This window comes from Hyperolius riggenbachi, chromosome 4 (assembly GCF_040937935.1).
Source record: "Hyperolius riggenbachi isolate aHypRig1 chromosome 4, aHypRig1.pri, whole genome shotgun sequence".
Taxonomy (NCBI): Eukaryota; Metazoa; Chordata; class Amphibia; order Anura; family Hyperoliidae; genus Hyperolius; species Hyperolius riggenbachi.
In genome coordinates, this window is record NC_090649.1 from 301,360,774 (window position 1) to 301,386,908 (window position 26,135).

The window sequence follows — 26,135 nt, forward strand, 5'->3', positions numbered from 1 at the left end:
TCAAATCCTGTTGTTACTACAACTTGACAGGGCTTTAAAGAGAATCTGTATTGTTAAAATCGCACAAAAGTAAACATACCAGTGCGTTAGGGGACATCTCCTATTACCCTCTGTCACAATTTCGCCGCTCCTCGCCGCATTAAAAGTGGTTAAAAACAGTTTTAAAAAGTTTGTTTATAAACAAACAAAATGGCCACCAAAACAGGAAGTAGGTTGATGTACAGTATGTCCACACATAGAAAATACATCCATACACAAGCAGGCTGTATACAGCCTTCCTTTTGAATCTCAAGAGATCATTTGTGTGTTTCTTTCCCCCTGTTCTCATGCACTGAAGTTTCAGGCTGCTCGTTTCTTCCTGCAAACAGCTTTGCCCTTGTCTGTAATTCTTCAGTATGTGAAAGCCCAGCCAGCTCAGAGGACGATTTATCCAGCTTGTAAAAGATAAGAGAGCAGAGAGAACCTGCTCTAATCCTAAGTAACACACAGGCAGTGTGCATAGAGGGGCCTGGAAGGGGGAGTTCATAGCAGAACCACAACACTGAAGAACTTGGCAGCCTTCCAGACACAGGCTGACAAGTCTGACAAGAGAGAGATAAGTTGATTTATTACAGAGATGGTGATAGTAGAACGTGCTGCAGTAAGCCAGAACACATTAGAATAGCTTTTGGAACTTGTAGGATGATAAAAAACAGGATGCAATTTTTGTTACGGAGTCTCTTTAAGAAACAAGGTGTCAGACTTGCCAGCTTTAACTGCTGGTATGTTCAACAATCAGGCAACGATAACATCTCTGATCCAATTGCACTTTGTCCTAGTCAGGCAGATATTTTCACCCATCAACTTCTTCATACCCTATTCTATTGCACTTTTCATGCTGCCCGATGCTTCCCATCAGACAGGAGCATAAGCTTCGACCCGCAAATGGAAGGTCTAAAACACACTAATCTTACGCTGCTGCATCTGGGGGGTCTTCTTTAATAAGGAGCAACTGAGCCAGGTACCCGAGTAATTTACCTGCGTGCTGCCTCTGCATGCTGAAAACATTTGCCCTTCTCACCACAACTCCTGTGGCTGTAATTCTCTCTGAGTCCCACCAAAGCATATTTAAAGCTCCCACCGGGGCTACCTATTGGGCCACTGTCTGGACCAATGGAAATCTTCATTGATCCGGACAGTGGATCAATAGGGAGCCCAGGCGTGCGGTTCAAAGATGCTTTGCTGGGGCTCAGAGAGAATTACAACCAAGGGAGTTGTGGCGAGGGACGGCTGATGTGTTCGGCACACAGATGTAGCACACAGGTAAATTGCTCAGGGGTACCTGGCTCTGCTGCGTGGGCTTCAGCAATGTATGGACAGACTGACGGGGAGCTCTGGGGTCTCCTTATCAAAGGAGACTCCCAGATGCAGTGGCGGAAGATGGCAGCGGACGTTTGTTGAGTCACATGCTTGCACCTGAGTAATGCTCCCTAAGGATAGGCTATCACATGAGTGAAAGCGGCAATAGAATTTGCTGGTAATCATTGTGCAGTGGCAAAAGTATAAGTAGCTCACATGTGCAAGCTACTTATCAACTGGAATAGAATCAGTCCCAAAGTATCAAAAAGTAAAATTGTAAAACTGACTAAACAGGTGGTGAAAAGGTATGATTCACTGAAGTACCAAAGTATGAACAAGATTATTGATAAAATTAAGGAAAACATTCAAAAAATTCCTCTTTTATGACACTGGGATATCTCAGAGGTTTAGATACAATTCCTGAAAGGCTGTGTATCAAAAGGCTATCAGCATACTTAGTCACTTTTATCAGGCGTCTACAAGAACACAGAAAAATGCTTTCTTAAATAGATAACTAAAAAGGTGCCTCATTATAACTTGCAGATATAGTGGGATCAGAGTACAGAAAACACATATACCATAGTTAAAGTGAATGCCAACTGAAATTAAAAAAAGAAAAACAGATAGTTATGGACAGGTAAGTCTGGGTACTATAGAGCCTCCCCATTCCTGTCATGGTCCCCCCTTTCCAGCGCTGTCCCCCCCTTTAGTAGTATTAAATAGTATGCTTTGCCTCTTCGCAGTCGGATTTGTTTAGATAAAGAAGAAGAAAAAATGATCACACAGCTGGCTATTTTGATTTTTACCCATATAATTTTTTTAATCTTTTTCTATAAAAATATAACAACATGATAATAAAACTTATCTGTAAATAAAAGCAAAACAAAAGTATGAAAATAAAGTTAGCCCGTACCTTATAATCTACTCCACCGATGATTTTTAACACAAGCTTAAACGTGAGCACCCATAGCTGTGTCTTTTCCCATTCCAGCGCATCAGAGTTCACAAGCGCCTCACAAACCATTCTGCAAAAACACAATATAAGGCTCAATCCAATCAACATTTCAAGTAGCAGTGAATATTTACTGATAGAAAAATGTTTCACTTACGGTACACTGTAAATCACTGTTCAATCCAGGGCTGTGGAGTCGGAGCATTTTTGGGTACCCGGAGTTGGAGTCAGAGATTTCACAAACTGAGGAGTCTGAGTCGGATGATTTTGTACAAAATCCACAGCCCTGGTAAAGTATTAAAGTAAGGAGTCGGAGTCGAGGCGTCAGAGCCATTTTGGGTACCCGGAGTCGGAGGCGGAGTTGGAGTAAGAAAATGTTTTGCCAACTCCACAACCCTGGTTCAATCTGTCTACAATTTATAATGTTAAACCCCAACTGTAGTCAACATGGTTAGCCTAGGAATGTTTTTCCCCATTTTCAGCTTGACTGCAATCAAAGGTTCCCATAGATTACTTGAATTTAGGCTTCAATATCTGACCGATTTGATCGTACCGATAAAATCTGGAAGACAATGTCTCAGGGCTCGTTCCCACTATCGCGAATCCGCATGCGTCCAACGCATGCGGATTCGCACATGTAATGTGAGTGGATGGGGCTGTTTCCACTCCTGCGGTGGCGTTGTGCGTTTTTTGTTGCGGAGAAAAAACGCACAAAAGAGGCAACGATTTCGCCTGCGTCGGGAATCCGTGCGAATCGCCGCTAATGTATTTAATAGTAAAAACGCATGCGTTTTTTACATGCGTTTTTACCCGCGATTCGCGTGCGATTTCGCACCTTTTCCAATGTTATTTTGCCCTGGCAGTGTCATGGTTAATCGCACGCAAAATCGCGGGTAAAAACGCATGCAGAAACGCATCCGCATGCGTTTTTACAAGCGTCGGAATGCCGGCGAATCGCGTCGCAACAGTGGAAACAAGCCCTCAACTTCCTGATACATCGCTGGACGTATGTCATTTTTCAACCCAAATAACTATGTAACTATGATGGTTTTGATTGATTTCCGAGCCGCATCGGTTCCACTCTACAGTGCAAGTGGCTTGCGCATCCAGGTACCCAAAAAGTGGCCGATTTAAATTACACCTTGCCTGGCAGATGAAAGCAAACAGGCATTCTTTTCTGAATGACCGTCGCATATATCCTTTTTTTTTCCTCCAGTGAGCAGTCTAAGGCCTGTGACACACTACCAGAGCTTTTCTAAGCACTTGTGATTGTAATGTAATGCTATGGGTGATATTTAGAAAACTGCATCCTTCCGGTGGGATCACACACATAGCATTACATTAGCAAGAGCTTTTCAAATCACAAACGCTTACAAAAGTCACATTTTACATTTTTGAGGTTCGCGTGCGTGAGCTTTTAGCTAGACTTTAAAGGGGCACTACAGTCAAATTTAGGCTGTTCGGATTTCCTTAGTAACAGGTTTCTATTAGGAAGAGCAACACACATTAGATAGTGCTGACGTTTACAAAAGGTAATTTGAATAGGATAATTTATAGCTCAGATACAGATCCTGACGTCACTAATAAGGCAAGGGAAGAACGTAGTCTGTGTTCAGTTAGGCTAATAGATCTTTCTCCTCTCCATCAGCTTAAGCAGTCCTCCTAATGCAAGTTCATTCAGCAGAAAGTACAGTGCTTTGGAATGTCTAAATAAACATGCAGCCTGTTTATTTACCTCTTTCACAGCATTAGGAGGACTGGGCTTTCAGCGGTCAGACAGGAGAGAGAGCCGTTATCACACAGTAAATGAAGACATAGTATGTCACTTTCATTGCCTTGGTGACGTCAGGGTCTGTATGAGCTATAAATCCTATCCAGACAACCATTTTAAACAACAGCACTATCTAATAAGTGTTGCTCTTCCTAATAGAAACACGCTACTAAGGTAACCTACATTTTTCTATACTGTCCCTTTAAGTGCCTAAGGCTCTATTTCCACTGGGAGCTGCGTCAGTTTCCAAATCACCCAGCTATAAGGATACGGATGCATGCAACAGACAACTGCAGCATGTTGTCCAGAATCACACTGGCATATGATTCGGACAGCTTGCCCATTATCTGAATAGTCAGTGTTTCTCCATCCGGATCGCATACAGGGAAACTTTGTGTCTTCGGATTTAGTGGGGACGGGCTCTAAGTGTATGTCCTCTAACTAGACAAACGCCACTGCGACTGTGCGGGTATGGCCGCTCGCGTCCTTGCTGCTGATTGTGTCTCTGGGAGCTTTCTGTGCAGGCACAGTATAAGCATACTTCGTACTGCGCCTGTGCAGGAAGCTCCCGGAGATGCAAGCGGGAGTAGGGCTGCACGATATATCGTTTTTTTAATCGAAATAGCGATGTGCATCATCACGATTTCAGTATCGTCAGAGTGGCGATTTTTTTTTTTCATTGCGGCTGTATTTCCGCGTTCAATGCTGTCCCCAGCAGTGCACGCGTACATTTCCGGCTTGTTAGTAAGGTGCGCTTCCTCCTTCCGGCCAGGAGGAGGAGTGAGGCACTGATTCGAGGAATGCACGGCCAGCTCTCTCTTCCTTTAGCTGCGGTGAAGCACGCATGGTTTTCTCCGATCCACCGCACAGTCACCCAGGCTCTCTTGCACAGCGGGGACCAGAGAACAGTGGCAGAGAGATAGACCATACACAGGCTATATACAGCACACAGCGCAGCGTCCTGCTAAAGCCACTCTAGCTGTCCGTTTACAGACAGCTCTTAGCTGTAACGAGCTTTGCTGGCAATTTGAGGTCAAAAGGGCAGGATCTTTAGCCTCACATCCCATCAGATAGCAATATGGGCAGTGACACCAGTAATGACAGCAAATATCAGATTACAGCTAGAGCTGTCTCTGTATAAACTGACAGCTAGACTGGCTGCTGTATACAGCCTCTATACAGTCCATGTGTATGCTCTATCTGCCTGGTCCTGCTGTGCTTTCTGTCACAGGCTCTGCTTCATGCCCATGCAGCTTAGCCACTACTTTAACTAGCCTGTCTGCCTAGTGCTTCAGGCTTAACAGTGGCAGTTGCAGAGGAGTCATTGTAGCTGCAGATGTTAAGTGTAGTGCAGCTGGGAATGGGGGCAGAAGGTGTTAGAGTAGTGCATTGTACCATAGCTGGTGGGCTTTAGGAGTTAGCTTAGTGTGTTATTGATGGGAATCAGAGGTTAGCATTGTGCAGTGAAGTTTAATTGGTGGAGCATCAAGATTCAAGTTAGCACAGTGTAGGGTATTGGTGGATCATCAGGTGTTAGCACAGTGTAGTGGGGGCAATGTGAATTTAGTGCTAAAGCTTGATTTGAGAAAAATTGTGAAAAAAAATCAAAATCGCAATTTTTGAGAGGGAAAAAAAAAAATAAATAAAAAAAAATAAAAAAAAATAAAATAAAAAAAAAAAAAAAAATCGCAATTTCAATTTTTGCCTAAAATCGTGCAGCCCTAAGCGGGAGTGAGGATGCACACGGGCCATGCAGACGCAGTGGCGTTCGTCTAGTTAGAAGAATAATTGAGAAATAACCTGTGTCACGGGAATCGGAGGATCGTTGAGGCCTGCGCGGTTGTCTGCAGGCGACCGGAAGAAGCCCCAGGTAAGTGACACTTTTTGCTTTTGAAAACCCATACAGAACCCCTTTAAGGGACAGGAGGGAGTTAATGGCTGCAGTACTGTACGTACTGAGCCCCAAGTGCAGCCATTAACTTTGCTGGGTAGACTTAGGGCCTGATTCACAAAGCGGTGCAAAGTGTTTGCACGCGAGTGAAAACCCCTTTATCACGCCTAAACTCAGTTTAGGCATGATAAGAAGAAACTCGCGCGAATTTTCCGCGCGCAAAGTTGTGCGTGCGTGCGTGCGTGCATGCATGCATGCATGCATGCATGCATCACCCGGCACTTCGCGCGAAGCTCCCATTAAGCCCTATGGGACTTTGCGCGCGGTAGCTTCGCGCGAGTTAGAGCACAAAGCGGTGATAACTTTGCTAGTGCAAAGGTTATCACGCCTAAAGTCTTTTAGGCGTGATAACTGAGTTATCACCGCTTTGTGAATCGAGCCCTTATACTTGAGTCAATAAAAAATTCCAGCTTAAGAGGGATGAATATTGGAGTCAACTTATACAAAAGGTCGACTAGTATTCGAGTATATACGGTATTCCACTAAGGTGTAGCCTGAAAATCGTGTTTATCAGCACACAGAATTGCATCTTAAAAGCCTAACTGAAAACAAGGATTAAAGTTGCAGGGCGGGCTACTGAAGTCTCCCTTTTCACCTTCTAGAGACCGGTCACATATTTAGCTAGGTTAGGATACTTTGAACAGCAAAACAGAGTATCATTTAAAATCTAGGGCCCAGAGAACACTATCCTAAAAGGTTTATGGAACTAGTAAAATCAAACAGAAGGTGGACATACTTTGGAGGAAGAACAGCGGTTTCTACTGCCATTGCCAGACAATCATAGAGGAAGGAAATTCTCTTTGGACTGTGCTGTCCATGTATAAACCTCACAATCCACTGCACACATTGCTCATGAGAATCCTAGGGAAAACACAGGTTAAATAAAAGCATTAAAAAGAAGCTAACTTAACATTCGTGAACAAAGATTCTAGCAAATGAGTGATTAAAATGTAAACATATGAGATAAAACATCTGAACGAAAAACACAATACACCTGATAAATACAGAAATAAATAACTGCTCCTAATAGTTCCTGTTAACACACCCATTTTTATAGTTCTTGCTAAAAGATTACACATTCACTGTACAATGATGAAAAATAAGCATTATCTATCATATTCTGTTGGTCATAGATAAGCGTGTACACAAAACATAGGAGCTCTACTGTGCACTGGCAAAAGGCTTGCAACATATTACTTTGGACTGCTTTGGCTGCAAGCACATCTTATGCTAGATACACACGTTGCGTTCCCGCACTAGACTCCCCGCTCGTTTCCCAGCCACTCGGTTATTTCCGACATGTCAGATTCCCGTTTCGATGGATCGTTAGATCGATTTGGCATACTTTACATGAGAATCGACCTAACAATCATCGAAATGCGCTCGGAAATAATCGAGCGGCCGGGAATCGAGTGGGGCATCGAGTGCGGGAACGCACCGTGCGTACCCACCATTAAAGAGATCAAGCAATGTTAGGGAAATTGTACACAAATTATGATATAGGAGCATCCAGGTTTACAGCCAGCTAACAGATTAGGCTACGCTTGGAAAATGTTTAACAAGCTTCCTACTCTGTGTAGCTAACTAATCATCCAGCAAGGTGAGAGGTTCCTAGGCAGTCATAGTCTACGTATAATACAGATCTTAGGTCTCTTTTACACTATGTGATTGAGATATTGATGCAATTTTACATGCAATTCAGATTTTTGATGTGATTAACCCATTCAGGTTCTGTCGTTTTCACTTGAGAAATGTTCACCTCCCATTCATTAGCCTATAACTTTATCACTACTTATCACAATGAACTGATCTATATCTTGTTTTTTCCGCCACCAATTAGGCTTTCTTTGGGGGGTACATTTTGCTAAGAGCCACTTTACTGTAAATGCATTTTAACAGGTAGAATAAGAAAAAAAACAGAAAAAAATCATTATTTCTCAGTTTTCAGCCATTATAGTTTTAAAATAATACATGCCTCCATAATTAAAACTCACGTATTGTATTTGCCCATATGTCCCGTTTATTACACCGTTAAAATTATGTCCCTATCACAATGTATGGCAACAATATTTTATTTGGAAATAAAGGTGCATTTTTTCCGTTTTGCATCTATCACTATTTACAAGTTTAAAATAAAAAAAATATAGAAATATTTCATCTTTACATTGATATTTAAAAAGTTTAGACCCTTAGGTAAATATTTACATGTTTTTTTTTTTGTTTTTTTTTATTGTAATTTTTTTTTTTTTAATATTAAACATTTTATTTGGGTATTTTTGGGAGGGTGGGATGTAAAGTATAGTTTTATAATGTAATTGTGTGTTATGTTTAAAAAAAATTTTTAATTTTAGTTGTAGTTTTACTTTTCGGCCACAAGATGACGGCCATGAGTTTGTTTACATGACGTCACTAAGCGTAACACACGCTTAGAGTGACTCATCGGGGAGGGAACGGCCAGAAAAGGCGCAGCTTCCGAGAGAAGCTGTCGCTTTTTCAGCAGGGGAGAGGAATCAGTGATCGGGCGCCATAGCCCGATACATTGATTCCTTGGCTACCGAATCCGCGGCCGGGAGTGCGCGTGCACGCGCGCGATCGGCCGCGGTAGCGCGCATGGTTCCTGGACGTAGTTTCTACGTCCAGGAACCAAAATAGGTTAAAAAAAATTTGCATGTTCCGTTTTTTTTGTGTTGCTAGCATCCAGTGAAAATCGCAAATTAGGATCACAAATCAGAACTGCGATTTGCATTGTAAAATAAGCTTAACTTCTGCAAACAAGTGCAATTTCAGCTTCAGTCAGTTTGGGAAATTCATAGCAGACTAGAAACTGGAGTAGAAATATACTTATGCTACGTACACACATGCAACAACGATCGTTCGTTGTGAACGACGAACGAACTTTTAATTGATAAAAGAACGACCTAAGTAAAGTTAGTTTTTAAATGTGTGTAACGATCTGATCGTTAGAACGAATGTTACATCACGTAAAGCAACTATTGCGCTTGTGCATAAAAATGAGAAGTTTCATGGAGAAATAGCGAAATGCGCATGTCAAGCCTAGTACAAACGACCGTTTCTAACGATGTACTACTTTTGCAAACGATCGTCGTTGGAAAAAATCCACCAAGCTAGATCGTTCGGTTTTAACGATCTAGCTCGTCCGTCGTTAGACTTAAAGGGGAACTGAAAAGAGAGGTATATGGAGGCTGTCATGTTTATTTCCCTTTAGACAATACTAGTTGCCTGGCAGCCCTGCTGATCCTCTGCCTCTAATACTATTAGCCATAGCCCCTGAACAAGCTTGCAGCAGATCAGGTGTTTCAGTGGTTCAGACTTATAAGTGTGATCTGACAAGACTAGCTGCATGCTTGTTTCTGGTTTTAATCAGATACTACTGCAGAGAAATAGACCAGCAGGGCTGCCAGGCAACTGGTATTGATTAAAAGGAAATAAACATGACAGCCTCCATATACCTCTCTCTTCAGTTCCCCTTTAATGATCGTTGGTTGCTTTTTTTTAAACGATCGTCGTTTGAAACGATCGGGGAACGATCGTTTCAAATGACTATAGTCGCATGTGTGTACGCACCTTGAGTAATACAATCAAAATACAAAAAGCCTTGCAGAGCACAGATACAATTTATAAAGCTATGAGCAGTAGGACAATGTGAAAATTAGGGAATTTCATAAGAGATAAAGACAGTGATCAGCAAAAAAAAAAAAAAAAGGTACACAACTATAGAAGAAAGAGAAGACAAATGTGTGCTCAATAGGGACTCAGAGACAGAAAAGGAAATCTTAGTTAAAGAGGATCTGTATCTAAGAAAATGCCCATTTGAGGTACTCACCTAGGGAGGGGGAAGCCTCTGGATCATATCGAGGCCGCCCCCCTCCATCCAACGACGGCAGCGATCGAGCCCCTGAACGGCGGGGATGTAAATATTTACCTTCCTGGCTCCAGCGCAGGCGCAGTAGCGGCACTCGGCTCTGAAATAGCTGATCCAAGTCAGGTCTGCTCTAATGTGCAGGTACAAGTCTCCTGCACCGTAGAGCGGACCCAACTGAGACCGGCTATTTCTGCCTATTTCCGAGCGGAGAGCCGCAACAGCGCTCCCGCTGGAACAGGGAAAGGTAAATACTGCATAGCCTTACAAATTGTCGGCTGTGCGTTCCGTGGGCTGCAGCGAGACCATGTGGGACACAGCAGGACAGGGGAAGCCTCATTATGATCCAGAGGCTTCTCCTTACCGAGGTGAGTACCCCCCAGGGGAACTTTTTTCAATACAGTCTCTAAGTAGGACAAAACAAACAAAAATAAAATGAATTACCTGGGGAAGCTCACTCCAGAATTGTCTAAATGCACCCAGGCAGCTCAGCAGCTTTGTCCTTTCATCTTCTGGCGTGTCCATAAACATGCTGCAAGTTAGAAAAAGTACATAAGACAATCAATAAACATACAAATTCCAAAGTTTTATATTTTCTGTAAGAAGCAGATGGACAAAGTTAACTCTAGATTTACTAGCTATGACTAGTCCTACACTACAGAATGGGTACCTGATAATGCAAACATTAAATATCTCCCTGGTGGTAGATCAGCAATGATTTTTCCACCCTGCATCACTTTAACACCTGATACACACCATGCAATTTCCTGTCAGACAGATGAGTTGAAACGATTATTTCAAACAGGTCTGATCTGATTTCAGACCGATTTTGTATAGAAGTGATTGGAAAAAATAAAAATCAATCAGAAAGATCAGAAATCAGATTGGACCTCTCAGAAATTATCGAGTTGACCCATCTATCTGATAGGAAATTGCATGGTGTGTACCAGACATAAGAGTTCAACAGAAATCTTTTCGAAACTGATCTAAGAATCTAACTTAAAGAGACTCCGTAACAAAAATTGCATCCTGTTTTTTATCATCCTACAAGTTCCAAAAGCTATTCTAATGTGTTCTGGCTAACTGCAGCACTTTCTACTATGACAGTCTCTGTAATAAATCAATGTATCTTTCCCCTGTCAGACTTGTCGGCCTGTGTCTGGAAGGCTGCCAAGTTCTTCAGTGTTATGGTTCTGCTATGAACTCACCCTTCCTGGCCCCTCTATGCACACTGCCTGTGTGTTATTTAGATAAGAGAGAAGAGAGAAGCTGCTCTAATCAGCTGGATAAATCGTCCTCTGAGCTGGCTGGGCTTTCACATACTGAGGAATTACAAACAAGGGCAAAGCTGTTTGCAGGAAGAAAAGAGCAGCCTGAAACTTCAGTGCATGGGGGAAAGAAACACACAAATGATCTCTTGAGATTCAAAAGGAATGCTGTATACAGCCTGCTTATGTATGGATGTATTTCTATGTGTGGACATACTGTACATCAACCTACTTCCTGTTTTGGTGGCCATTTTGTTTGTTTACAAACAAACTTTTTAAAACTGTTTTTAACCACTTTTAATGCGGCGAGGAGCGGCGAAATTGTGACAGAGGGTAATAGGAGATGTCCCCTAACGCACTGGTATGTTTACTTTTGAGCGATTTTAACAATACAGATTCTCTTTAAGTTGATTGCTTAGTCGATTGAAGCAAAATTGCTAGATTTATGGCTACCTAAAGCCATACAGCAGTAGATCCCCTTCCAACCACCTGGACCAATAAGTAAACATCACACCCCTTTTAACTGATCAACTTCAAACAGATCTAAAAGAACATATCCAAGAAAAGTAGTCACTAGAGACATCTCCTTGACAGCCCATTTCAGTAAAGAAAAATGGAGGCAGCCAGCCTTGATACAGCACAATGTTAAATGCAGGGCTGAATTAACTTAAAATTTAACAGGTTTATTAATGTGTATTTCTAGAGCAATGACATTTTCTGCAGCACTCAAGAGTTCATGGTCATGCCCCTTACTGTCCCTCAGAGGAGTTCAAAATGCAATCCCCAACATAGACAATCTCATGTCTCAGTTGCATACACCTCCACTGGCTGTTGCCCAAAAGGATTGATATTTGGTCCCTCAGGTGACAGTTTGGGAGTCGAGACCTGTACAGATGCTTTGCTCTGTTGCTATGGAGTGGGAGAGGAAGGGCAATGTGTGGTGCAGGATGGATCAGCCATCAATGGTAGTAATTAGGTAAAGAACAATGCAGGCAGAGGATGCTGTCTGTTCTGGCTGGATCTGGCATAATTTAAAGAGAACCTGAGATGAGAAGCATCTCAGGTTTCATACTTACCAGGGGATTCCTTAAAGGGAACCTAAACAGAGGGATATGGATGTTTCCTTTTAAACAATACCAGTTGCCTGGCAGTCCTGCTGATCTCTTTGGATGCAGTAGTGGCTGAATCACAGACCTGATGCATGCAGCTAATCCAGTCTGACTTCAGTCAGAGCACCTGATCTGTATGCTTGATCAGGGGCTGTGGCTGAAAGTATTAGAAATACAGGATCAGCAGTAGAGTCAGGCAACTGGCATTATTTTAAAAAGAAAAATCCATATCCTTCTCAGTTTAGGTTCCCTTAAAGCCCCCTTCAGGCTGCTTGTCCCTTGCCTTCTCCCTGGGTGGCTCCTGTCACCCACAATAGTGCCAGAAAGCTTGCCCGAGTCGTACTTCAAGGAGGAAGCCCCAGGTAAGTATGATACCTGAGACGCTTCTCATTTCAGTTACACTTTAATGTGGGTCCGAGATAAACTTTAACTCAATGCATAATTGTGTTCCTTTCATATTGTTTACAGGGCATTCCTCAAGCTAAATACTTTTTTTGTTTTGTTTTAATATTCTAAATTCCCTATAAACTAAACAAGCCTCACCCACAGCTCCTTTGGCACTGTAGCAAGGGCTTAAAGTGACCCTTAAGCACTCCCACAAAAAATTAGTTTTACTCACCTGGGGCTTCCAATAGCCCCCTGTAGCTGTGCCCTCGCCGTGTCACTCCGATCCTCCTGTCCCCACCGGCGGCCACTTCTGGTTTCGCCGTCAGGCTGGGAACGCGAGTGATTCTTCGCGTTCCCAGCCACAATAGCAGCCCTCTATGCTGGGACGGAGATATTTTGGCTGGGAACGCGAAGAATCACTCGCGTTCCCAGCCTGTCGGCGGCTGACGGCAAAACCGGAAGTGGCCGCCGGTGGGGACAGGAGGATTAGATTTTCATCTCAGATCCGCTTTAAGGTGAATGAAATGAGTGAAATAAATATCTGGCAGTTTGACACAAGACAAACCGAACGATGTACAATGTATTTATATTTTTGTAATTCAAATAGGCCCCAGTGTTTTTCATATGTAGGCAGTTATAGACAAACACTCTTCTATAAGGAGTTCAGGGACAGGCAGATTTTCCTATTGCTTCATGTTGGAGGACAACTACAAGCAAAATCAATTAAAGATGGGACTCACCCAGCAAAGGCCTCTTCAATGATCTCTGTCTTCTACAAAACAAAAATTGAGCTGAATTAGGTAACAATGTTAAAGTACCACTAAATGCTTAAAGTTTGTTTCATTAATTACTTTTTGAAGAACAGATCCATCTATACACAGTCACATCTTTCCGGAACTTGTTGCACAATCTTACTTCCGCTTATACATTAATCTCCCCAGCACTGGTTTACATGCATAGGATTGGGGGGGGAGGGGAAATACGAGAAGAATTCTGCGAAACTCACAGATAAATAAGTCACATAATATAACAAAATACATTTAGCTTCGCCAAAGCAAAACATTAGCATTAGCATGGGGTGGTTGTGGGATTATAGGAAAGGTATAGGGCGTAGGGGTAAACAGTCCATAAGGGTGTGGTGAATATACAGGACAGTATAGGGGGCTGGGGTACATAGTCCATGGGGTGTAGAGGGTATAAATTCCACGGAGTAACATGTTCTTCTCAGTTGGTGGCAGGCAGTGCCTTGGGGTTACGCAGACCTGGGGGGGGGGGGGGGGCCTTATGGTTACACAGACCCAAGGGGGATTGTTTAGTGTTAGGCATCGAAAGGGAGGGCTCATGTTATGGTAAGGTTAGGTCATAGAATAATCAGTGAAGATTACCTATATTTCAATATTTTACTTAGAATTAACTAGTAAAATATATGTAATCTTACCAGTATTCTACTTGCAGCTATCTCCACTCCAGTGGTCTTTTTACATGTACGCATTCTTCAGGGTATATGAAGTGAATTGTATCAAGTTTCTGTATACACCCAGAATATCATATATACAAGTTTGTGCATGTACGAAATAGCTTTATATGGTTTTGATCCAGTTCTGTATCATGGCTGAAGCAGTAGAGTGTTGTACCATGTTATCCATCAATTAAAGCAAGGAGTTTTGAATCAGGATGATACCATTTATTGGAAAGAAGGAGGAGAAGCTTTCGGCTAATAATAAGCCTTCATCGGACTTGGAACCAAGTCCGGCAAAGGATTATTATTAGCCAAAAAGCTTACTGTTTATTTGTCTCTAAGTTAGCCAATAAATGGTATCATCCTGATTCAAAACTCCTTGCTATGGCTGAAGAAGAAACTAAAGTTTTGAAAACTTGCAAGGAACTCTTGTACAGTAAAGGTGGCCATACATGTATCATCTTTGTGGGCGATCAACTATTCAATTCAATAATTATCATTGAAAAGGAAGAAAATTGGTCCCACCAAGAGCATGCCCGATTGACGATGCAACCAATTTCAGGCTGAAATTGGATGCGTGTATCAATCGGTCATAATGCAAGATGTCAAGCCTCTTGTGGTTGATCAGGTGCGCTGCGGTAACAGCGAGCGACATCAGGACAAGCAATGATAGTGGCGAAACCCAAGGCACTGTCGCCCCTAATGTAAAATATGCCCCCCCCATGATGCAGTATACTTTACCTGTCCATGTCTGCCGCTGGCTCTGGGCTCTGTTTACAATCCGCAAACACACGCCCCACATGGTTGCCGGGAGTAACGTGGGCGCGTGTGTGATGTCAAACGCACCCCCCTATATGCCAACAACCACGTGAGGTGCGTATATATGCAGATTACGGACAAAGCCAGTGGCAGACATGGACAGGTAAAGTATACTGCACCGGGGGGGGGGGGGGGTACATTTCATATTAGGAGGGACAGTGCGTGGAGGTGGCAAGGCAATGGATGCTGTATCAAAAGGCAGATCTCCAAAAGATTTCATCCTGAAAGACACAAGCCTCTGATTTGCTATAGGTAGCATTGGAGGTTCACTGCCTCATCCCCTAACCCTTGTGTCTCCAACCCACTAACCTCTAGATTGTAATCCCACAATGGCAAGGCCTCCTCCTAGTGTTTCTTATTCTGCTGTATATCATCTATCATATGAACATGTACATATAGCGGCAACATCTTCCGCAGCACTGTATATTGTCTTGTCACTTAAAGGTGTTCCGTAGCGCATTATAAAAACAAAAACTGTCACTTACCTGGGGCTTCTACCGGCCCCCTGCAGATATCCTGTCCCGCACTGTTACTCAAGAATCCTCCGTTCCCCCCGCCACGGGTAACATCCAATTATTCGTCTAACTAGATGAATGTCACTGCGGCTGTGCGCCCGTGCGTGTCCTCACTCCCGCTCTCATCTTTGGGAGCTTACTGCGCAGTAAGCTCCCGGAGACGAGGACACACGTGGCCAAGGCCACGCAGCAACATTCGTCTAGTTACACAAATAATTGGATGTGACCTTAGCACAAGGACCGGAGCATCCTTGAGGACCGGTGCTGGACAAGATGTCTGCAGGGGGTCGGTAGAAGCCCCAGGTAAGTGACAGTTTTTGTTTTTATAATGCGCTACAGAACCCCTTTAACTGTCCCGTAGAGGGGCTCACAATCTAGTCCCTACTGCAGTAATTTGTCTATGTATGTATCATGTAGTGTATGATTTTAGTACCTTCCTGTGAAAGGATGGACTGAATTCTGGACATTTTTTTGAGATTAAAGTAACAGGAGGTAGTTGTGTTTTAATATGTGGTCTAACTGAGTGCAGCGACACCCCCAGACAGCGAGCTTTAGTAGTTAAGGTTTTTGGGAAATTCGGCTAAGATGATTGGGTGGACAGCAACCTCTAGAACTGCTAGGTTTCCAATAGGTTGTAGCAAACTACACCTACACTATTTGGGCAATCAGAATGCTTTGTGCTTTAGGAGGGTGCTGTGATTGGAGAACTGTTCCCTATGAGGTTTCCTGCATTGTCCCCCAAAAATTAGATTAGCGCCCAGTTCTCCATCCATAGCGGCCTCTGCAACACAAAGCGTTGTGATCAACCAAACAATGTGGGCATAATTTGCTACTGAAACCTGAAAGTTTGAGGGTGCTTTCCACCCAATCACATCAGCAAAATGTCACTAATAGGTTTCCTGCTGGCTCCCTAAACTAAACTAGTCCCAAAGTACTGTAAGTAACTTTTGTGATTTCTAAAAATCAGTTTTGCTTTAAATATGGCTGGGAGAACAGTAGTACTTCTGGAGAAAACCTAATACTTTCAAGAAGGCCCAGCTAACATTTATCAGTGGAAAATATTGATATGATTATAAGCAGGGAAATATGTACTGTGGCAGTATTATACAGCAGAGACATTCTAGAACTATGAGCAGGAGGTCTGCTGACTTACCACCACCTCCTCGAAGATGCTCTGCAGCTGGGACTCCATGTGGACAGTGACAGGGGGCCAGGCACACCCGCCAGCCACACACCCAGAAAGACACGGCACCAGCTGAACTACATATCCCCGCTCACACAGCCGCAATCATATCATCGTTACAATTACTGCAACATTGTATACAGTCACTGCGCTCTTTTGTCTCCGGGTTGTGGGGTGCACCAATAATGTTCTCCCCCGGAAACAAAAGACTTCCGTTTCAAAAGAACACAGTTCGGAGCGCAATAGCGCATGCGCCTTGGAATGCTGGCGGGAGCGCGCCTTTCATGTTGTTCTGTAATCTGTAGTCCTCCACAGAGTCCACAAAGCCCTGCGCGGGCACCGTGTGCCGAGCTGTTATTACTCCTGTTTGTTGCTGGTAGACTTATTATAGCTCAGAACATTAAATATTGCCTCCCTTGATAATTTGTGACGTTTGAGGCATTCATTTATTTTTCCATAAATATGGATACAAGTTTGGATGGAATATATAATAAAAGCAGCGTTATAGCATATTATTTAGTATTTATATAGCTCAGACATCTGCAGCGCTGAACAGATTAGATGTAACCTTGTTACTAATTTTTTATGGTCTGCAGGACTATAAAGGCGTCAGGAGCCAGGTAATATCGATAGTGGAATATCTGTAATTTTTACCGATATTCTACTATCTCTAATAGTAGATTAAAAGTAGTTATGCCTATATTCTACTATCCCTGATAATAGAATGTTCATGTGCCCTAATTTTCACACCCCCACTTACTCTTAAAGGGAACCTTAACTAAAAAAAATAATTGATTTTTCTGGGGCTTCTTCTAGCCTTGTGTGACAGCCCATGATGTGAGAGCAACACAGTAGTGTGGATTAAAAACCACGGCGAGGGACCGCACAGACTGTGGGTGGTCGTAATCTATCTGGTCCCTCGCCGCGTTTTCAATCCGTACCACTGTGTTGCTGTCACATAATCCTCTGTCCCGGCGACATGCCTCACCTTGCGCACTGGAGCATTCCGCACCTGCGCAATTCATAAAACTTGCAACTGCACATGCTGGTGCACATGGCAGGCGGGGCCCCCAGCTGTGGAACTGCCCGGGAGTCCCAAAGTCCCCATGCAACACCAAGAGCGAAAGTACAGGTGAGCCCTGGTGCTCCCACCACCAGGGGATTCACCCTCCCTGCCTCTATGTTTGCTGAATTCAAAACACACAAGAAATGCTCACTCCCAGTCAGCAATCCATCATTTTATGCGCAGGCGCAGTTGCATTCATCTAGTTAGACGAATAATTAGACGGTGACCGGCGGCGGGGGGACGGAAGATTCTTCAGTGAAGGCGAGGGACAAGTTATCTGCAGGGGGACAGTAGAAGCCCCAAGTAAGTGTCAGGTTTATTTATTTTTAAAGGAGCCCACAGAACCCCGTTAAATAATTTTAAATGGAGTTTGGCAAGGTGACTGCAAAAAAAAAAAAAAAAAGAAGAAAATCGGTGCTGCAACTAGCATGCACGATCAACGATTCGATCAGAGGGAGATCGGTCTCTTGGTCGATCTGCCCATACATTGCTAGATGTATGGGTACTTTAATAGTACATTCTGAGAACAGTTCTGTAATTTACAGCCCTGGATTATTAACCCTTATAGTGAGAAAAAAAGGAACACAGCCAAGTTCTATTTTAACTTGGGACTACATTAAGGATGAGCTGGCAAAATTCTCAAACTCAGATTTGCAGCAACTCTAGCAAATTTGTGTTAAAGGATACCCGAAGTGACATGAGACATGATGAGATAAACATGGGTATGTACAGTGCCTAGTACACAAATAACTATGCTGTGTTCCTTTTTTTCTTTCTCTGCCTGAAAGAGTTAAACATCAGGTATGTAAGTGGCTGACTCAGTCCTGACTCAGACAGGAAGTGACTACAGTGTGACCCTCACTGATAAGAAATTCCAACTATAAAACACTTTCCTAGCAGAAAATGACTTCTGAGAGCAAGAAAGAGATAAAAAGGAAAATTTCTGATCAGTGAGGGTCACACTGTAGTCACTTCCTGTTTGAGTCAGGACTGAGTCAGCCACTTACATACCTGATATTTAACTATTTCAGGCAGAGAAAGAAAAAAAGGAACACAGCATAGTTATTTGTGTGCTAGGCACTGTACATACACATCTGTAAAAGGCACTGGAGGGCGCTGCCTAAAACTCTATTATAGCAAATTACTCTCGTGGAATTTTCCACAAAATTGTCTACCTCCTGCTGCAACTATTAAGGATAGGGTTACCCCCTATTCCCTATCTCAACAAAAGAGTCAAAATTATATAGCAATAGGAAGTGCGCTGGACATAAATGTGTTATAGTAAAAAGTTTTATTTAAACCTATGTCTTTTGACAATCTCTAAAACATATCGCACACATGCACATATACATTCACACATAAAGAGCGTGCTGGTTCCCCTTAAAAAACCTCAAACCATGTGGTTAGACAAGGCTAGTTATAAATAGCGCTTGAGAGATCAAAAAATATATGTATATAAAAAAAAAACGGCCGTGCCGTTGAAACATGTCAATCGAATACTGAACAGTTATAAGGGGCACCCCGTTTTAACTGTGGAACGGCTAATTTCCTTTCTTTCCCACCAAGTACCAACAGTTTCGAACGAACAGAGACGACTGAGGAGGGTGGAACGCAAGGAAGTGGCCAGAGTAACTTGAGTGAGACGCACCAGGAAGTGACGTCACGTCTCAAGAGTGGAGGACCGGAAGCCATGGCTGGAACCGGCGAAATTAAACAGTTCAGGCTCAGAGCGAGCCACCGGAGCGGCTCGACTGAAGTGGATCTATGCAGGGGAAACAAACTTATAGAATAGACCCCGTTGAAGATTAAAGATCCGTAAGTTGTACCCGGACAGTATCGCGGGAAGTGGTGAGACCTGTGATATAGACTGGCATGCAGTGTCTTTTTTGTGCAAGTTGAAACTTTCGCAGCCGGTAGGCTTAACAGCCACATATAACTATTAATAGGACTGTGAAATACCTATAAGTAACATAGGAGTTCTAAACACCAAAAAACCAGTAAGTCACTAATCTCTGGGAGAGGAAGGGAGAATACAACCCCTAAACAATTCTATTTTGAGCTCTGTTGTTTTTTAAAAAATTTTATATACATATATTTTTTGATTTTTCAAGCGCTATTTATAACTAGCCTTGTCTAACCACGTGGTTTGAGTTTTTTTAAGGGGAACCAGCACGCTCTTTATGTGTGAATGTATATGTGAATGTGTGCAATATGTTTTAGAGATTGTCAAAAGACATATAGGTTTAACCTCCCTGGCGGTAAGCCCGAACTGAGTTCGGGCTATGCCGCCGGGAGGCACCGCTCAGGCCCCGCTGGGCCGATTTGCATAATTTTTTTTTTGTTACATGCAGCTAGCACTTTGCTAGCTGCGTGTAACCTCCGATCGCCGCCGCTACCCGCCGATCCGCCGCTATACGCGTCGCCGCAGCCGCCCCCCCCCCCCCAGACCCCGTGCGCTGCCTGGCCAATCAGTGCCAGGCAGCGCCGTGGGGTGGATCGGATTCCCCTTTGACGTCACGACGTCGATGACGTCGGCGACGTCATCCCGCCCCGTCGCCATGGCGACGGGGGAAGCCCTCCAAGAGATCCCGTTCTTTGAATGGGATCTCTTGATCTCTGATCGCCGAAGGCGATCGGAGGGGCTGGGGGGATGCCGCTCGGCAGCGGCTATCATGTAGCGAGACATTGTCTCGCTACATGAAAAAGAAATGTAAAAAAAAAAAAAAAAACGTATTTGCTGCCCCCTGGCGGATTTTAATAAACCGCCAGGGAGGTTAAAGAGTAACTGTTAGGCAGAAAATACACAATAAGTTCTCTACTGCATGCTAATAGAGCAGTAGAAAGGATGCTAACCAGGCAATGTAAAAGTTTCAAATCATTCTTACTTTTGTAGATTTCTCTCCTCATGCCCCAGGCTCTAAAAGTGTACGCAAGCCGCAGAGAGAAGTGACAGGCGTGCTGAATCAGCCTGATTGGCTGATGCCTCTGTCACTCATCTCTCTGCACTGCGATTGGCCGCCTGGTCTCCCCTTGTCTGCCTGGTCGCCGCTGCTGTTAGAGCGCACGGAGGGGGGCCAGAGGCTATCTCCTGTCACTGTCCTCTGTCCCCCTCCTCCAGTGGCATGTCCGCGCCCCCCCCCCCCCGCCTTTCTGCCGCCCGCCGCCGCCGCCGCATTCTCCTTTTTCCCCGCACTAAGCTTTGGGGAAGGATAAAGGTGGTGCACACACACAGACTCCCGGAATAATGGTTCCAGGCGCTGCAGTATCCTACACTCTGCACTAGTGCAGAGAATAGATGGGAACGACAGCACTTGGATCCATTATTAGGTGAGTCTGTGTGTGGCTGCTGCATTTATTCCTCCCGCTGTGCTCAGAGTCAGTGCGGGGAGGAGGGGGATGCGGGGGGGGGGGAGAAGATCTAGCCGGACACAAGATGGCCCCTGCCAGCAACAGGAGCCTTCTAATATATAAACATGAAAATAACAGAAATCAAAACGTGGACACTACGATACATCTGTCATGTAAGTAGAGCATGTATTTATCTACTTACATATGTGTTTTTTTGAGGGGGCATTTTAGAGCTAACAGTTGCTCTTTAAATAAAACTTTTTACTATAACACATTTATGTCCAGCGCACTTCCTATTGCTATATAACTGTACATAGTATACACATGTCTATCTCATCATGTCACATGTCAGTTCGGCTATCCTTTAACACAAATCTGCTGGAGTTGCTGCAAATCTGAGTTTGAGAATTTCGCCAGCTAATCCTTAAAGTGAACCTCCAGACTAAAAATCGACTCAGCAGCACTGAAAAGGCCTGGTGCTTCTTTAACAGTTTCACAGCATCAGAACTTTGTTACTCTTATACAAGCCTCATTTTTAGCTGCACAGAAGAAAACTGCCCGGGCATTTTTCCCCTGATGCTGTGCAAAGCATGATGGGATTTCTGATGTTGTTCTCGTTCTGCTGTTTTGGTGCAATTTTTTTATTTATTTATTTATTTTTACATTTTGAATTTGACATTTGAAGCCTAGCATGTGCAGCTGGGAGGGGTTATCAGGACACAGGACAGTTGGAACTGTGTCTTATGCTCCCTGTCACTTCCTTTCAACCAAAAAGATGGCTGCCCCATGACAAAGATGGCAGCCCCCATGAGTCACAAACATTTGCCTGTTCTTTTAAAACAGGGTGGGTAAGAGATTATATTACCTATCTATTATAATTAACATAACTAATGCAACTTAAAGTGAACCAGAGACGAAGCACCCTTGTGTATTTTACCATAGAAATCAGTGGGAACATTAGAGAAAACATTTACCATGCTCTCTGTTCCATCCTCACTGCTAAAAGTGTCTGTTATCTAGCTGAGATAAGAATCCCGGACTGAGCATTGAGTCTGGCTTTGCTATAATGACTCAGCTATAATGATTCCTGAGCAAAGCCAGCAGGGGGCAGGCTTGGACTTGAAGACAGCAAAGAACACAGTCTCAGCTATAATTATTCTGTAGCAAAGCCAGACCGACTTAGAGGTGATAACAGGCAAATTAAACAGAGAACAATGTAACAAAGAGCAGATTAGGTGTTTACTGTCATGTTCCCACTGATTTATAAGGTAAAATACATGAGGTTGCTTCATCTCTGGTTCTCTTTAATGACAGTATGTTTGTTTAGGCTGAAGTTCCCCTTTAATGTAGTCCCAAGTTAAAATAGAAGCTGTCTGTGAATGGAGCATCCCCCGGCCGGATGCTCCATTCCCTTGCATTGTGTTTCCTGTCGCTAGTCGCATACACATGCGGACTAGTGACAGTTGCCGCGAAGTTGTGGCGACAGCTGTAGCCGGCGATTGAACATGTCAATCGCCTGGCAACAGCTCCGACGGGCGACGGTTCGGGGCGCGCGCGTCATACACACGGGCAACCTGTCGCCGCAACACGCGCGTGCCACGTGGTTGCGGCGACAGCCGTACCCCGTGTGTATGAGCCTGTCCCTAGCAACCAGTAGTAATTAGGACATTCACATCCATTTATAAAGGAGAAAGTGGATTGGTTTTCACATTCAGTTTCCAGCTTTCACTCTGGCTGTAAGGAGAGAAATACAGGGAACATTTCATTGGATTGACAGGGTTAATTAATGTACAGGGAGTGCAGAATTATTAGGCAAATTAGTATTTTGACCACATCATCCTCTTTATGCATGTTGTCTTACTCCAAGCTGTATAGGCTCGAAAGCCTACTACCAATTAAGCATATTAGGTGATGTGCATCTCTGTAATGAGAAGGGGTGTGGTCTAATGACATCAATACCCTATATCAGGTGTGCATAATTATTAGGCAACTTCCTTTCCTTTGGCAAAATGGGTCAAAAGAAGGACTTGACAGGCTCAGAAAAGTCAAAAATAGTGAGATATCTTGCAGAGGGATGCAGCACTCTTAAAATTGCAAAGCCTCTGAAGCGTGATCATCGAACAATAAAGCGTTTCATTCAAAATAGTCAACAGGGTCGCAAGAAGCGTGTGGAAAAACCAAGGTGCAAAATAACTGCCCATGAATTGAGAAAAGTCAAGCGTGCAGCTGCCAAGATGCCACTTGCCACCAATTTGGCCATATTTCAGAGCTGCAACATCACTGGAGTGCCCAAAAGCACAAGGTGTGCAATACTCAGAGACATGGCCAAGGTAAGAAAGGCTGAAAGACGACCACCACTGAACAAGACACACAAGCTGAAAACGTCAAGACTGGGCCAAGAAATATCTCAAGACTGATTTTTCCAAGGTTTTATGGACTGATGAAATGAGAGTGAGTCTTGATGGGCCAGATGGCTGGGCCCATGGCTGGATTGGTAAAGGGCAGAGAGCTCCAGTCCGACTCAGACGCCAGCAAGGTGGAGGTGGAGTACTGGTTTGGGCTGGTATCATCAAAGATGAGCTAGTGGGGCCTTTTCGGGTTGAGGATGGAGTCAAGCTCAACTCCCAGTCCTACTGCCAGTTTCTGGAAGACACCTTCTTCAAGCAGTGGTACAGGAAGAAGTCTGCATCCTTCAAGAAAAACATGATTTTCATGCAGGACAATGCTCCATCACACGAGTCCAAGTACTCCACAGCGTGGCTGGCAATAAAGGGTATTATAGAAGAAAAACTAATGACATGGCCTCCGTGTTCACCTGATCTGAACCCCATTGAGAACCTGTGGTCCATCATAAAATGTGAGATTTACAAGGAGGGAAAACAGTACACCCCTCTGAACAGTGTCTGGGAGGCTGTGGTTGCTGCTGCACGCAATGTTGATGATGAACAGATCAAAACACTGGCAGAATCCATAGATGGCAGGCTTTTGAGTGTCCTTGCAAAGAAAGGTGGCTATATTGGTCACTGATTTGTTTTTGTTTTTGAATGTCAGAAATGTATATTTGTGAATGTTGATGTGTTATATTGGTTTCACTGGTAAAAATAAATGATTGAAATGGATATATATTTGTTTTTTGTTAAGTTGCCTAATAATTATGCACAGTAATAGTCACCTGCACACACAGATATCCCCCTAAAATAGCTAAAACTAAAAACAAACTAAAAACTACTTTCGAAAATATTCAGCTTTGATATTAATGAGTTTTGTGGGTTCATTGAGAACATGGTTGTTGTTCAATAATAAAATTATTCCTCAAAAATACAACTTGCCTAATAATTCTGCACTCCCTGTAGCTTTTGGACTGTACATACCACACAGCAAAGGCAGTCAGTTACCTCCATAACTGATATATCACTTTGTGGATTTAAGGTTTTCTTTCCTCGTTATACCTAGTGTCACCGAGGATAAGGCTCCCAATCCTCCCATGTGGCACCCTAGCCCCCCATGCAGAGCCTTCATTGGAAAGTGTCAGTGGATGCAGAACACACGGTGGATGCATAGTTAACTCTCCTCGCTCCACCTTGTATCCTTGCATCTCCCCAGCAGCTTCTGTACTGGCCGGCCCCTAGATCCCCAGGCTCACTGTAGATAGTGTGCACTTTTTCACATACTGTAACTTTGTATTATTACTGTTATTGTAAAGAAAAATATTGATCTTGTGCACATTTGCACATAGTTCTGTGTAACTGCTATATTCATAAAGGTCAATATTCTGCACATGTGCACATAATTGTGCTTTACTGATACTGAAAGCATTTTCAGTAGCTCAAATGAGTAGTAAAGATGTTACCATATCTTTTATCAAGGTCTGCTAGTGCAAAATAATTTGTAAAATATTTTGTTATATCTATTTTTTTATACTTTTTAAAAAAGTTTTTTTTTTTTTCAATTTGGTATTGCATGAGTTCATAGGAAAAGCCATTTAAGTTTTTGTGTGCATGTATAAAAGGGATTTGCTTACAGATTTGTGAAACTTTGCAAAAATGTGGTAGTTTTGCAAAAAAAAAAAGTTCAATTTGATTTTGACTAATTTGCTAATCCTGACTGTACAATGTATATCTTATCGTATCACATGCCAGTTCAGGTACTTTGCACACTCATTGGAGTTGGTGATTTATGCAGTGCCAAACGGGCACATATTTGCTGGGGGTAAAAGCAACAGACCTTCACAACATGGCTTTCATAATGGCTTCCACTTCTACAATGCAGTTTTAGCTTGTAGTTAACCTGTAGCCAGCTGTAACTTGTAGCCAAACTGGAGTTCCTCTGTGTTTGGGAAAAGTGCTCAAACTTGAAAACATTTCACCACAGTTGCTCAATTTTATTTAGGATGGAACTCAAAAATACCCTGATGACAGAACAGTCACACTGGTCATCTAACTACTGAAAAGGATTTTACAGACCTGGTCACATCATCTCTTGAGAGGGAAAGCCCATTCTTGGACATCACTGACTACTCCTCCTCCACTCTGGTCTCTGGTGAAAGGCAACTGCTAAAGAAGCCTTCTGCAAACAGGGCGAGTAGAGCAGTGTTATTCAAACACGTTTATGTTCAGTTCACCAGCAGTTTGGCCAAATAGGCCAAAATCTGGCAAAAACACCCACACAAACCTCAAACCCAAACACCATAACATATGCTGAATCTTATAACATATGTACTATCATCAAGAAAGTGCAACAGAGGATGTACCACCACCTACGGTAGCTGAAAAAGTTTGGCCTATCACAAAAATTATTGGTGCAGTTCTACAATGTGATCATCGAATCAGTCATGACATCATCTATAACTGTATGGTTTGGCTCCTGCTCAGTACTAGATAAGATACTAGATAAGGTGAGAATACAGTGCATCATGCGAACAGCGGAAAGGATAATTGGCTGTAGCTTACCTTCCCTGCAGGATTTTTTTCGCTAGCAGATGCAGAAAGTGAGTGACCAAGATAGCTTCAGACCCATCTTACCCTGCTCACTCCATCTTCCAGGTCATTGCTTCAGGAGTAAGATTACAGTCAGTCGCAACTAAACTTCT

At 43.3% G+C, this 26,135-nt stretch overlaps 1 protein-coding gene across 2 annotated transcripts in view; it reads right to left on the reverse strand.

Moving 5' to 3' along the window:
- MED23 (mediator complex subunit 23) overlaps nucleotides 1-16,839 on the reverse strand; it is a 150,840-nt gene extending 134,001 nt beyond the window's left edge. For both annotated transcript variants that reach the window (XM_068231572.1, XM_068231571.1), the window contains exons 1-5: nucleotides 16,603-16,839; nucleotides 13,397-13,428; nucleotides 10,337-10,424; nucleotides 6,749-6,873; nucleotides 2,252-2,363 (exon numbers count right to left, since the gene is read on the reverse strand). In XM_068231572.1, the coding sequence (XP_068087673.1) occupies nucleotides 2,252-2,363; nucleotides 6,749-6,873; nucleotides 10,337-10,424; nucleotides 13,397-13,428; nucleotides 16,603-16,641 (396 nt within the window). In that variant the 5' untranslated portion in view covers nucleotides 16,642-16,839. The remainder of the gene's footprint in view (nucleotides 1-2,251; nucleotides 2,364-6,748; nucleotides 6,874-10,336; nucleotides 10,425-13,396; nucleotides 13,429-16,602) is intronic.
- Between the last annotated feature and the right edge of the window lie 9,296 nt (nucleotides 16,840-26,135).